This window comes from Bombus huntii, chromosome 4 (genome assembly GCF_024542735.1).
Source record: "Bombus huntii isolate Logan2020A chromosome 4, iyBomHunt1.1, whole genome shotgun sequence".
NCBI lineage: Eukaryota > Metazoa > Arthropoda > Insecta > Hymenoptera > Apidae > Bombus > Bombus huntii.
The window spans coordinates 9,179,819-9,194,123 of NC_066241.1; the positions used below are offsets into that span (position 1 = coordinate 9,179,819).

The 14,305-nt window shown below is 30.5% G+C and overlaps 5 protein-coding genes, 1 long non-coding RNA gene and 1 other non-coding gene across 8 annotated transcripts; 4 read left to right on the forward strand and 3 right to left on the reverse strand.

The window, feature by feature from the left end:
* The first annotated feature begins 95 nt into the window (after nt 1-95).
* Nucleotides 96-3,978, forward strand: LOC126864797 (uncharacterized protein PF3D7_1120600). The gene is made up of 3 exons (XM_050616557.1): nt 96-310; nt 435-628; nt 697-3,978. Exons 1-3 carry the CDS (start codon nt 248-250, stop codon nt 3,530-3,532), a joined length of 3,093 nt encoding a protein of 1,030 aa, XP_050472514.1. The 5' UTR covers nt 96-247; the 3' UTR covers nt 3,533-3,978.
* A 142-nt stretch (nt 3,979-4,120) lies between these two features.
* On the forward strand, nt 4,121-8,030 carry LOC126864859 (novel acetylcholine receptor chaperone). Its single transcript, XM_050616713.1, has 4 exons — nt 4,121-4,941; nt 6,066-6,204; nt 6,368-6,474; nt 6,563-8,030. The coding sequence occupies exons 1-4, from the start codon at nt 4,831-4,833 to the stop codon at nt 6,674-6,676; spliced, it is 471 nt and encodes a 156-aa protein (XP_050472670.1). The 5' UTR covers nt 4,121-4,830; the 3' UTR covers nt 6,677-8,030.
* LOC126864873 (uncharacterized) lies at nt 5,661-6,059 on the reverse strand. Its single transcript, XR_007689361.1, has 2 exons — nt 5,807-6,059; nt 5,661-5,720 (listed from the first exon to the last, which is right to left on the reverse strand). It is a non-coding gene; the product is annotated as an uncharacterized LOC126864873 (long non-coding RNA).
* LOC126864840 (vacuolar protein sorting-associated protein VTA1 homolog) lies at nt 7,408-10,067 on the reverse strand. The gene is made up of 5 exons (XM_050616669.1): nt 9,897-10,067; nt 9,392-9,621; nt 8,864-9,298; nt 8,495-8,662; nt 7,408-8,305 (listed from the first exon to the last, which is right to left on the reverse strand). The coding sequence occupies exons 2-5, from the start codon at nt 9,498-9,500 to the stop codon at nt 8,154-8,156; spliced, it is 864 nt and encodes a 287-aa protein (XP_050472626.1). The 5' UTR covers nt 9,501-9,621; nt 9,897-10,067; the 3' UTR covers nt 7,408-8,153.
* LOC126865360 (U6 spliceosomal RNA) lies at nt 8,357-8,467 on the forward strand. The gene has a single exon (XR_007689516.1). It is a non-coding gene; the product is annotated as a U6 spliceosomal RNA (small nuclear RNA).
* Nucleotides 10,068-10,300: 233 nt separating the features above from the next.
* Nucleotides 10,301-11,630, forward strand: LOC126864842 (39S ribosomal protein L46, mitochondrial). Its single transcript, XM_050616672.1, has 4 exons — nt 10,301-10,525; nt 10,656-11,003; nt 11,080-11,222; nt 11,305-11,630. The coding sequence occupies exons 1-4, from the start codon at nt 10,465-10,467 to the stop codon at nt 11,575-11,577; spliced, it is 825 nt and encodes a 274-aa protein (XP_050472629.1). The 5' UTR covers nt 10,301-10,464; the 3' UTR covers nt 11,578-11,630.
* Nucleotides 11,631-11,762: 132 nt separating this feature from the next.
* LOC126864841 (probable 18S rRNA (guanine-N(7))-methyltransferase) lies at nt 11,763-13,509 on the reverse strand. 2 transcript variants are annotated; one of them, XM_050616670.1, is made up of 6 exons: nt 13,342-13,509; nt 13,020-13,255; nt 12,917-12,954; nt 12,654-12,832; nt 12,145-12,571; nt 11,763-12,052 (listed from the first exon to the last, which is right to left on the reverse strand). In XM_050616670.1, the coding sequence occupies exons 2-6, from the start codon at nt 13,056-13,058 to the stop codon at nt 11,908-11,910; spliced, it is 828 nt and encodes a 275-aa protein (XP_050472627.1). In that variant the 5' UTR covers nt 13,059-13,255; nt 13,342-13,509; the 3' UTR covers nt 11,763-11,907. The 2 variants fall into 2 exon arrangements, with proteins under 2 accessions (XP_050472627.1, XP_050472628.1); XM_050616671.1 differs by lacking the exon at nt 13,342-13,509 and having other exon boundaries at nt 13,020-13,335.
* Between the last annotated feature and the right edge of the window lie 796 nt (nt 13,510-14,305).

Consider the following 14,305-nt stretch of genomic DNA (forward strand, 5'->3'; position numbering starts at 1 on the left):
ATATTAAGACGGTATTAATTGAAGTTCACTGTTCACTATTCGCTAATGTCGACACTAACATATCTCACAATGATCAAGAAATATAAGAAGATACAGATGAGATACGTGTCCTTCAGTGGACATCACACTAAATACATGTATATGTAAGATCCACCTCGTGACGTGACTGATAAAAATGGAGAAATTATATCAATAATAGAATATGTGTTTTCAATCAAAATTTTTATTATAGAAATCAGTAAAAAGCATGGAGGATGATATCGATATTTATGAAGATTTGCCAGATTTTGGAACAGAGTTCCATCAAAACGTAAGTATTACAAAATATAATCTGGTTGCACTTTATGGTTAGGTTAAGTTATACGTTATTATTCTTATATCGTATAAAGTACGGTGAATATAAACAACAAATTTTATATATTATACTATTTCAGTTTGTGTCAAATAACGGAGAAAATATTGTGGAGGAACAAGTAAATTTGAAAAAACAGATTGCAGAACTCACAACAAAATTAGAGAATTTTCAAAAGGTTAATAAAAATTTGGAAAGTAATTTATTTTCATTATTGAAAACTGCAAAAGCAGAAATTGCACGGAAGGATAAGATGATAGATGAGTTAAGAAAAAAGTGAGTAGATTTAACTAATAATTTCCTAACATTTTAAAAATATATTCTACATGATATAATTATTACAGATTAGATGATATAACATTCAGAAGAAACATGTATTCTAAAACAAATGACTGTGTCAATCATAAATCTAATGTTTGTGAAACTGTAGTAAATATATATCACAAACCAACTGATATTTGTCTTCCTGCTGATGAAAATGGTAATGAAACGTTGGTAGCAGACAGTTTATATAGTCAAAGCAAGGATCAACAAAATAAGTCTACCTTAGTTCCGATCACTGTCTTTGGTGAACGATTGCTAAAAAGGATGATAGATGAACAGAATTTAGAAAAGAAAGATAAACAATCGAATAAGTTAAGTAGCAGTGATAATGATAATAAAACCAGTAAAGGATATGTAGTTGAAAGTGACAAAGAAAATGGTTTCTTAAGCGACATTAACTATTGTAATATAAAAGAAATTCAGTCTCCCGCAATTACGCAATATAAAGGAGGCGAACATGTAAAAAGTCCTTTAACAGACTCAAGAAGTACAATAAAAGATCTTCAATCAAACAATAAAAACGAGATGAGTTCTATATTTCAGCGAAAGCCAATATTTACCAATAGTACAACTCATACAGGAAAGAGAGCAAGTGAAGAAACAAGCAGGCACGCTCATGTGAAACGAATAAAATCTAGTGAAGTAGAACATTGCTTTGAAACAACAAAAAAAGAAATAGATAACATCTCTGAATCTAAGGAGAAATCCATGCTCCTTCTGTATACCAACTCCACTCATTCTAAAGAAAAAGAGCATAACATAAAAAGTTTAGAATACACTCGCAATTCGAACACAGATCTAAAGAAACATGGATACTTGGTTGACGATGCAAATAGAGAAGATGAGAAAAAAGATACGAAAAATAAGAGGAACCTATTATGTGATAGAAGAAATATTAATGAACATTCCTCGAAACGACGCAACAAGTCTGCCCAAAGTGCAACGTCTATTTTAGATAAAAAAGAAATAAGTTATCGTTGTACCGAGATTTTTGACAGAGACAATTATCGATCCAATCATAGTGAACATCGTAGTCATAGAGATAAGCAAAGAGAATATTATCGCATGGATGATCATCGATCACGTGTGAGATCAACACCGTATACAAAGTCAAACCGGGAAGACAAATACGGAAGAAATCAATATAGCAAGCAAAGCATTTACGATGAAAAGTTTGAGAAACGTTATAATTTTCGAAGCACCGGTGCGACAGACAAGTCCAAAATCTCTAAGAAAGATTCCAGCAATGTCCACGGAACGAAGCATTCTACTGTTGATCGAATTTCAGCGAGTCAGAAATTGGATGATATAAAAAAAACTCAAAATTATTACAACGAACACGAGTCACGAAAAATACGGCTAAAGAATGTTGATAAATCGATTAAACGATACGATGAAGATAAACACGATGAACATAGCAAATGTTCATATCGTAAGATCAATGCAGAAAATTTGATCGAGCATCCAAAACATTCTCAAGTTTCAAGAGGAATTAATAGAAAAGATGTTGAAATTACACAAACAGGAAATGAGTTGGAAATTGACGATGAATTACGGAAATATGCCAAAGAAGAATTAAAAAATTCATTCATAGATTTGGAAGATGGTGAAATTTCAAATAGTTCAAATAGTTCAAATAATAGTCCACTTAAAGATGCGGACGATAAATGCGAAGGATCGAAAGATCGGCAAGATACCGGTAAAGAACTACCGGAAGATCTTCCTTCCACGGTAAATAATACGTCGATAAAGAATTCGATATACAATACTGTGAGAAATGAAACGGTGGAGAAATTAAAAATACCTTCCGATACTTTACAAACAATTCCAATCTCAGATACCAACATCACATGTATTCCAGACAACGAAAGTCACAAAAGTAAAGAGAGTATTGAAAGCGTAGAAAACGTGGAGAACATTGAAAAATTTATTCGCGATTATGCATCCACGTGCGATAAAATGCTGGAGAACATATCGGGAGCGTCGAATACCATTCACATTTCCAATGACTCGCAATTAAAATCAACGAAAAAGGAAGAACAAACAGATGCGCTAAATGCTTCACCAAAAAAAATTATTTCGTTCAGTGAAAATCATCAAACGGATAAAAACGTTATCGATGCCGTCACGTCAAACGAAAACAATGTCGCCAAGGATGACTATACTGCAGAGCAAATGACCTCTTTGAAAGATGCAAAAGAAGATTGTGTCATACTACAAAAAAATGACAGCACTGAATTAAATTCCTCTGAATTAACGAAAAATAATTGTTTGTCAAACGACAAAATGGAACAAACATCGGATCAGTCAAAAGCTCAGGATAAATTTTTGAAGAACACCCTAATAAAAAACTCTGTTATTTCCGAAACGTCTAAAGGGACGGAATTCAAGCAACAAAATAATGATACTAGAATGAGTACCGCTGATCTTACCAATGATGATATTAGGAATAATTACGATAATTCCAATAATCGTGATGAAGGCAAGATTAATCGAAATAGTTCCGAAGATGTGACGAAGATAATGAAAGACGAGTGTGAAAATATAAATGTTATAACGGGAATAACGCGAGAAAGAGAATGTAGTAAATATGCAGGAAAAACAGAAGAGATAGAATTAAAGGAATGTAAAAAACCATTAATAAAAGGTACAAACGATGACAGAAGCACGAAAATTTCGTCGATGAATGTTCAAGGGAAGATTGTTGTGTTCGCGCGTCGCAAGAAGCCAGTTTGTTTAGCAAACAGTAATGCAAACATGACTGTTCTCATAAATAACAAACATAATCATAGTGTCGATTTATCCATTACAAATATTGTAAAAACAAATGGCCATGGTATGGCAAACACGAGTTGATCAATCATTAAAGCTACAAATAAATAATAATAACAGCAGTAATATTCAAAAGTAATAATGATAATGTTAATGAGCATTGATCATTATTACTCATTTATTATTCTTACCATTATGATGATAATATTAATAATGAGTTGAACAGTACATTCATATATTGAGGAATGTGATTCTTTCAAAATAGAAATACACAATGCGATTACTCGAAATGTTTACATTTACAAAAAATTAATCAATACACAAAAGTAGCGTCATTATTATCAGAGAGAATGCTATATAAACTTTTGTAAATAATACATAAAAAATATAATGTACATGAAATAACAATTTTCGCTTCTAAATGGGTGTTTTATATTTTTACGATATACTGATGTACATTCTAATGTAAAGCATAGGATTTTTTGTCGAACAGTGTTAATTAAAATAAATTTCAACCAAATTGCCTTTTACCTTTGATTTTTCAATGTAATTTACAAATTCGATAATACGAATTGATGCATTTGCAAAATTCAGAGCGATAGACTGTCACACTAGCGAGATTAGCGAAGACTAGCGAGAGAAAATATATGCAACACTGGTTTCTTTCGTCAATAAATCGTACGATATTTTATCTATTTTATCAAAAGAATACGTTTCGTTATTCTAATTCGTGTCATTGCACCCTGCTCAAACTGTAATTGGGATCTGTGAAAAGACAACAGAGATTGCATATTATAAAGGCACGAGAGGTACTAGTTAAAATTACAATAGCCTATGACGATTATACGACGTGTCTCTAGAAAGACCACCACCAATTACATTGTAAGAAAGAGGGTAACGGCGACGCAGTGGGTCGCGATACGATACGGCGAGACGCGACGCGACACGACGCACTGCGTCCTAGTATCGCACACGTTATGCGCTGTCGCAGTCGGAATAGGCCAAATCAAACCGAAAGAGAAAGAAAAGAACAAGTATGAACATTGCTACTATATCGTGTACATACATAGTATCTAATTAGTACTAAGTACGACTCGAATAATTGTTTGAAACACTATCGTTGAACGAATGTATTTATAAACTCTGTAGGTATGTATAGTTGAAAGAAAAATAGGAGAAAGGCAAAAAAGAAAAAAAATAAAAAGGAAAAAAAGAAAAAAGGAAAAACAGAAGAAAAAACAGAAAAAGACAGTTTACCGAGATTGCACGAGTCGCGCGTAACGAATTCGCGGCTACGAGTCATTCGTCCAGTCTAGATTCCGAATCGATTCCTCCGTACGTCTAACACGTTCGTGTCGCTAACGGTGTTCAGCTGTCGAATTATGGGCTCGATCGTCCTAAAGTCTCTCTCAGTTCTACTTGGGATATTCTTCGTTTTCGTCGGTACTATGAAGCTGACTTCTCATATTAGTAAGGATCTTCATAAGGACTTGGTGAGCAGTTGCTCTATAATTATGTAACAATTCACCCTACTCTCATGTTCAATTGACATTCAATCGGGCTTTTCACCCTCGTCTAACATTCATTTTTGTTTTTCATTTGTCTTTGAAATATCACTCTTTGTTATTTTTATTCTCAGTGATCGTTGTATCATGTAAAACATTCTTATTTTCACCTTTTTCCTTCTGGTGTGTCTAGCCTTCGTCTGTTAGACGCACCGCGTGTTAACTATGCGTTGTTATGACAGCCTGTCAACTTTATCAATCATTCCTTCTATACCCTCCGTTCTTTTTAACATTTACTCCTTCTTTATTTTCTAATGACAATTGATATTTCGTTCTCTATTTAGATATCCAAAATATATAACAATAGACTGTTTAGTTTCTGCAATTTTTATGTATCAAATAAAAAATACATGTGTTTTTATACATCTACGAATATTTCTTATCTTTCCTCTTTTTTTCACGTTTTATGTTTCTTTATATAGATATTTGTTTATCCTTTCCATTTTTGTTGGTTTCCTATTTCTTACACAATTTTTTAAAATTTCAACAAAAATACAGAAAATTTTCAACAGAAAATACAATGAAAAATAAGCAAAGAAAATTAAGGAAAAATATGAATCTATAATAGTTTTTGTGTACAAATTCGGAAACGAAACAAGAGGGACGAAGGAAGAGCTTCAGATTTTATCAAAAAATCTAGTCAAATACCCGTTATTAATAAGTGTTTATTTCATATCGTTATTTAAGTTTCCTTCGCTTCTGTATTCCTGATAAAGAGATAAAATAAATTAATATTGTGAAAGTATCCGAAATTTTTTTGAAATGTGATGAAAATTGAATTTAATTCGCTCACTTCGATGAATCTCGTTAGAAGATTATTTTCGTCCCTCGTTGTTACCCAATGTCCAAAGTTATAGTAAACTATCAACCAACCGCTTGGTGACGCGCCAAAAATATTGCTTCAAGTGCCAGCATATGTTTACTAGATTGAAATTGTGACAATTTTCTTCATAAGAACGTTTCGTTCTTTTCTCAACCCGACTCGTTCCTCCACCACCATTTCTGTGTTCGTTACATGAATTAATCAGTTGATTTTTTTATCATGTTCACAGAGAAAAGAATATGTGAAATACGCAAAGGTATTTCCACTGTCCGGTACACTGGACTTTAAAGTACCAAGTAAGTGGTACAGAAGAGTTGTCGGATCGCTTGAAATTATTTGCGGACTCGCAATGGCTATAGTTCCAAGTCGTAAGAGAACATTTTTTTTTTTATATAATTAAAATATTTCGTTCCGCTTTCCTTTAAAATACACGAATTAGCTGCATACGCTAGCATTAGGGTAACTTTTCCTCTTGGAAACATTACCTCAACTACGTATTATCTGCTTTGTTTTCTTCTCGATTTCTTTCAGACAAAATAAAAAATGCATCGAACGCGATATTACTGTTATTGATGTTAATGGCTGTGTACTCTCACTACATGGTGAATGACAAGTTTGAAAGGATTGCGCCAGCACTAGTAAGATTAAAATAAAATTTATAAAAGAAATCGATATATTAAACAGAACAGATACTTATAAAAATATAACTATATATTTGCTTTTTAGGTATTTTTTTTCATGCTAACAGGCCGACTAGTAATAGATTGGCAACTTAGACGAGAGGACACGCAACCGGTAACGGCGAATGGTGTAGATGATAAAAGTAAAAAACAAGATTGAATTCGAGATTCTTATATGTATTCGCACGATTAAGACTTTGGTTATCAAGTCAGTTATCGCCTACGTACCACGTAATAATCACGATGAAATAATTTTCCATACACGCAGCAAAGAAGTATTTCGTTCGATCTTTAATTCCTTATGCTCCGCGATATTAATTTTGTGTGTATGGTTTCTTACGTCTCATATCAAATGCTCTCTTTCAAAGTTATGCTTCAATCCTATTACGTTTCATCACGAGCTACTTTTTCGTGCTGACAGCACTCGAATTTGTTCAAAGCATTCTAAATCTCGAGTACCTCGAGAGCTATGAATTTCTATCATTATTAGTCAACATTATAAGAATTTAATCAACGGCAAAGAATCATGAAATACTAGCTCAAGCACAAGGTATTAACTGCCAATTGAATCAATGTGTTCTCCTTGATATCGTATTAAGATGTAAATGCCCTTAGACGATAACTAAAAGAATATCGTTGCAGTGTAATGCACATGCGTGTTTTCTTCGCATCCATACTTTTACTTTTTTTTTAAAGAAAAAAAGACACGTATTTTCACAAGAGCGACTAAAAATGTACAAATTAAAAATTACTCGTACAAACAGTTTAAGCAATACGAACGCACTTCCTATTATCAGCGATTAAAACTAAACCACTATCGTAAGATGTATAATTTTTGATTTAATTAAAGATGGTTTGCTGATATCTCTTTTTTTTATAAGAAAAAATGTATTTGTTTTTTAAAATATTAAATTTACAATCGACAGAGATAATTGAATTAAATAAAGATACCTACGAGGTAATATGAAAATTAAAATAGCGAAGAAACACGTGGTAAAGCACACTCACTTGTATGTACAATAATACTTTTATTACAAAGTATTAAAGTATTAATTACGTGAAATGGTACAGAAACCATTTATGAATCTGGCGCACCCACACATTTACCCACACGCGCGCGCGTGCGCGCATTCGCACAGACACACACAAAACTAAGTCAGTTTAGACATTTGACTACAATAGAAAAGAAATTCATTTTCATTGTAATTCTCATTTTACTAAGATCCATTCTGAACTTTTAATTATCTTTTTTTATGTGAAAATCTTCTTTATAGGTTCACTAATGTATAATAATTTGTTTTGTGATATTAAAATTTGACGATATATATATATATATATATATATACATATATGTATATTTGAAACTACAATATCAATCATTACAATAATACAAGTTTAAATAATAATATCGATTTTATACGCCTCTACAAAACAAATTTATATTTCAAAAATATGTTTAATTTGGTGTGGCTGTAATAATGTGAACAATTCAAATAAATAACTTATCATTTTTACTTTTGCATTAATTAAATCATAAATATTCGTATCTACTTTATTGTTTAGAAGCAATAAAATTTATCATTTATCAGATTAGATGAAATAATCCATTTCATCAACATTTTCAAGCTTAGTTTTGATCATTCAAGTTCTTGACCAGTGGTTAAGAGATGTAAAGCCTTTCGAAGATTCAATACAGTTGTAGGCACATCGTCGTAATTTAAAGCACTTCCAGCCCATTTAATAAATTTTTGTGCTTTGCCAATTTGCTCCACTGACAATTCAACTCCACCTGTTAAATATGTACAGTTAACAAGCGCAAATACGTAATAACATAATATTGGTACTTGATTCAGCGGTACATATATGTACCAAAATTGGAATGATACAAAGAAGATTAGCATGGCCCCTGTGCAAGGCTGACATGCGAAGTCGTGAAGCGTTCAATACAATTTAGTTGAATTACTTTCTTTCAATATACCTTCTGTTTCCATAAGAGTTTTGCAATCTTTATTGCCAGAAGACCATTTGTCGATATTGTCTTTAATTGTTGTACCATGTACTGCGTCAGGCGGGTTAGTATTACGGGTACCAACTAATTCATCTGCGTTTGATGTATCATCTTCTTTTGCCTCTGTTATTAGTGAATCTGTAATGAAAAAGATGAAATAGAGCAAAATGATAGAATTTTGTTGTTGTATTAAAATATAAGCCTTTGTTGTTACACAAAGAAATAAATATATTACATAATTATATGCAAACATACATATGCATATGTATCTATATATGTACATATTTTTTCTGAATATAAAGTGCATATGTATATACTATTATTTATAGTTTTCTTTACCTTCTTCCATATTTTTATTCAAATCATCATTCTCATTACCCTCTTGCATGGGTCCTGGAATTGGTGTTTCACCATTCTTCAGGCAGTTGTGAATATATGCAGCCTTCCATTTGGCATATTTCCTATTTTGTATAGCTTCTTCAGTTAACTCTCCAAACACAGTTAATACATCATAAAGTAATCCAGCTGTAAAAAAGCTTTTTACTACGTTCTTTTCAAAATTAGCAGCTCTGTCATTTTTATCTGCATAAAGAAATAGCTTCAATGCCCAATTCTCTAAATGAGCCTGGGCAGCTACATCATTTGTAATAGCTTCATTATCGTGTAATTTCTTTTTAGTTTTTTCTAACCAATCCATTAATTCCATTAAAAAATTTGTTTCTTTTGCAGTTTTGGTTGATAACTTGAATCCTGTTTGGAAGGCATACACCCGACCTGTGACAAAAATTCATAATTCCGCTTTTAAAATGATTTTTATTTGTAACAATTATTCTTTATACGCAATTTAAGTTGAAACTAAATACATACACCAATAACCAACAACAGGATCTCGTTGGTCATGCTGTGATGCTATCTTTAGATACTGCTGTATATTTTTCAAAGGTAGTGGTATTTCTGGTAAATCTGGTCCAATCATGATGATCTTTATTTTATGTAAATTATGCTTTTATTTTTTGTCTTTTATTTCAAAATCCTTACGATATGGATTGTATACGTCCTTTAAGACATATATTGAACTTATACCAGATCAACATCAACTTCATGTGAAAAGAGAAAGGAATATTTATGTTATTATCAATCATGTAAATAAATCAGCTAGTGCTCATATTATCGTTATAATATTAATCATAATATATATATTAATAATATATTATAATTAATATTATATTAGGTAAAATACTATATTTTTTAAGCCTGATATTCGTTCATAGTCGTTTATATAAAGAATCAGGAGTCATTAAAATAAGAATAATAACAATAATAGAATGATAATAAGCGGATTTTTTGTTTCAAGTAAATCTGGACAACTTACTTCTTGATTCTGTGGTGATAGTTTATTGTAAAATGCAGTAATATTTATCAATTCTTTTCATACGTTACATTGTAAAATTGATTGATATCATATCGCGTAATAGTGTTCATAAAATAGTGCTCAAGTCAATACTTGGAAGAAGAAGTTATGACAATAACATAAAAGAATTCACTTGATGTATATATGTTGTTTATTTTTATCACTATATTAAAACAAATGTCAAACTTTCACTTTTGTGAATAGGGATATGCTTATGTATATCTCTAATTTCTATGCTTTTGTACCGTGTTGTTTTTGTTAAAGAAAGTCCTTTGAATAATATCGGATTGCCAATGAAATTAGGAAAATCATGAGAATGCGACATAAGTTATAATAGCTATAGTATCAGCTGGTATTGTGATCACTGTATCAATTACTTTATAATCTAAAAATCGTAGTTGCCGGTAATGCAACATTACTACATATATATAGTTTTGTGAAAGTTTCTACTACTATTTGTTATTTATTTATCTTTATTTTTTAATTAAAAAATATACTTTTAACTTTTCTTTTCTCAAAGTATGGAATAATGATGTTTAGAAGAATTATAACATTACGCACATCGAATGGTTTACCTTTTTTAACACCAGGTAATTTTAATGTATTTTAATTTGTTATAGGTGTATTTATTATTTAAAATGTTTTTTATAAATTGATCGAATATATTTTATTGTCGTACAATCTTATTAAGCCATCCTTTAAAGAAAACCTTTGACATAGGTATCTCATCAACATCTAAGGTTATATCTCGAACATTATCAGAGCAAGAAGACATAGACGTTGTAGAAAAATGGGATTTATTAAGTGCTGTTTGCTTAGAACGTCATCCAGTAATTACAAAACCCATGCTAGATATAGAAACAAGATACCAAAACATGCTACAACAGAAAGAATATGAAAACAGTATGATATCAGACTTTGAAATACGAAAACAAAAGGACAAAAGTCAGAGAACACAGGCATCTGCTGGAAAAACAGATAATATTATTTCTAAGGAAACAATACAAGACATTGAAGATTCTTGGGAAGAAGAATTCAAAAACTTTAAATTTGCTTCAAGAATAAGTGGTATGTATCTATGTATGATTTTATTTTTCTAAATGGTAATTATAATACCTTCTACATTCAACTTCTGTAATTATAGAAGTTGAAGAAGATAATGCAGTTGTATCACTGAAACGCAAGCTAGATAAAAATTTAATGTTATTAGTAGAACAAAAAGTTGGCAATTCTAATTTCTGGATTCCTCCACAAAGTATAAGAAGACATAGAGAAACTATGATACAAGTAAGAACTACATGACTTTTATTTTTGTTTTACAATCTTTTTTATGTAAATACCAACAAAATATTTGTTTCTACCACTTCAGACTGCATATAGAACTGTACAAGAATTGTGCGGAAATAACATCAAAGTACAATTTTATGGCAATGCGCCAATTGGATTTTATCAATATAAGTATCCTAGAAATATACAAGAGAAAGGCCAAAATGGAGCAAAAATTTTCTACTTTTTAGCAAAATATATAAGTGGAGATATTTCTCCCAATGTAAAGCACTGTTGGTTAGATAGAGAAGAACTTAAAAAAGCTTTACACCCTGATGTTCGCAGAAGTATGGCTAAATTCTTATTACCTGATTAAATTACTGTACAATATAAGGTAGACAATTTTTAAATACATATATAGAACAAGGAGTGTTGTTTGTCTTTATACAATATTCAAATGGTAAATTTTAATTCTTTTACAATATCTATATATTTCTATTATTCTCTTATAATATTTTTCTTCTAATGTATAAATGTTGACAATGTAGAAGACAAAAGATCTGAAAGAGGTTAAGTTCTTTCTTTTTATTATGAACAATTCCTTTTTGAAGAACAAAGTCAAATATGCCTGTGCCTGTTTAGTAAATAAATGCTTATTCTCTCAAACTAGAAATTCAAAAATGAATGAGGACCAGACTAGTGTTTGTCAAAATCTCCCGCATCTTCTCCTTCCAGTATATTTTGAATCTTCTGGAACTTTCCTTCCTTGTTTTCGACGTCTTTCTTTCTTTTCAATAATCCACTCTTTACTATTCTTCAGATATTTGCCTTTGGTTTTTTTCATCCGTTCCCTGAAGAAACAAAGAGATCAAATTAAATAACTATAATAAAATTAGAAACTGGGCAATAATTTAACATAAATCAAAGCAATGCGGAACTTAACCTTCTAGATGTGTAAGAGACATTTGAGTTAAGTTCATTCACACCTAAAGCTTGTGGAAGAACAGAAGGTCCACCTGTCATTAAAACTAAAAAGTATTTTTTTGCTTTAGTACTATTTGGAAAATCTATAATTACGCCTCCATAAAAGCCTGCTTTTGTTGCTTGTGTTGTAATTAATTCAATCTGTTCGCTATTTTCAGGGTAAAATTGAAACACAGCTCTAGCTGATCTCGACAAACATGAAAACAAGGTAGAAAAAAATTTATATAATCGTCTTGATGGATCATGTGAATTTTTATCTGCGTTACATAACCATTGTAATGCAGAAATACTAATTGCTCCATCAAAACATCCTGCTTTAAATGGCATTCCTTGGCCCATATCTCCTAAAATTAAATCTCCATCTACTTCTCTTTCTAATGCTACACCTGTTGGATACATGTAATGAAAATAGTTAAAATTAAACAAAATATTATCTTATTGAAAGTATACAATTTTCGATATACTTGCCAAGCATTGCTGAAGATATATCGATTCCTATCCATACATGTTCATCTTCCTCGATTACACTGCCACTTAAACCAGAACCACAACCAATATCTAAGAGTAAAGAAGTCTTACCTTCTGGTAATAGAAGAAGTTCTATGGCCCGTCTACACATTTGATTTTGTATATCTATCATTCGAGAACTATGGAGAACAAGTTTTCAAATATATTTGTTTAAAGTCAAAGGCTATAATAATTAAGAAATATACCATTATTAGACATCTTACTTTTGCGTATATTTTTGAGCTTCTAACTCATTGTAGAACTGCAATAAAAAAGAAGACAGATAAAAACATCACTGTCACAATCAATTTAAATGTTTATTCTTACCAGTTCAGGTGGTGCTAGATGTTCTGGACGTCTCGACATTTTATATTCTTATTTAATTATTTTTCGCTATTTTAAATTATTGTTATTATTACTTCAAACCATATGTCTCACATCATATTACTGTATTTTCATGTGCATGTGTATATAGTACGTTTTTGAATGATCTAATTGGTTAGCATTAACAAAATTATTTTATTTAAATTTAACCTTTATTTTTACAACATTTACAGTAACCTCTGCAATAGATTTCTTTTTAAATTACGATATATAACATTATAATATAATAAAAAGAAATTTCAATATAATCTATTTCATTTCGTACCTAACTTTAAATTCGCTGCTAATGTATGTAAAATACAAGTAACTCACATTATAAATATATCTACTCTAGTTAAACTATCATATCTAATCATAAACATTATTAGAATAGATGTTTGACCGACACCATAGAATCATGGAACACTATAACCATCTAGCGGCGGCAGATGGATAAGAAGACAGATTGATTCCCAATGAGGAGTCGAACTCCGGTCTCCTGTGTAACAAATAGGGATACTGACCGCTGTACAATTGAGGAGTTATATAATACCTCTATAATAAAATTTAAAAATTAAATTTCTTGATGTACAAGGCAAATTCTTGAACTATTCAGGAATTAAATTAAAGCTTACTGAATATATTGGAAAATATTTTAATTTATACGATACAATATGCAAAAGAAGAGAAAAAGAAAAAATGAAAAAGTTTTAATTGTCACAAAGAACTATTTAAAAGAATTGGTTTTTGAATCATTATAATTTCTATCTATTACTTTTAAACGTAATTATTTTATTCTAATTTGTAAAAATAGTATGACATGTTAGCACAGACATACAAAAAACCAGGTTTTGTAAGTATCTTATCTATAATATTACTAAACACGACTAATAAAAATTACTTGTATTTACATACATACATATGTATATGGTGTCTATTATTTAACTGAGTTAATATAGTGTTAGTTTAGAAAGTAATATCAGCAATGGGTTTAGAATTTTGTGTTTAAACAAATGCAATATGAATTCCTTCTCTATATAGGCTTATCTTTTGATTAAAATTGATATTTTATATATTAAATGAATTTTGTTTTTGACAGTTTATTCTAGAGAAATCATTGAAAGATAGATGCATCTCCTAAGATAAAAAAACAATATACAATATGTTTACTATAGTGGCTTGTTATTGATAGTTTTAAAAAGGAATAACTAGAATCATTTTTGTGCTTAGAAATCATTGTTATATATAAT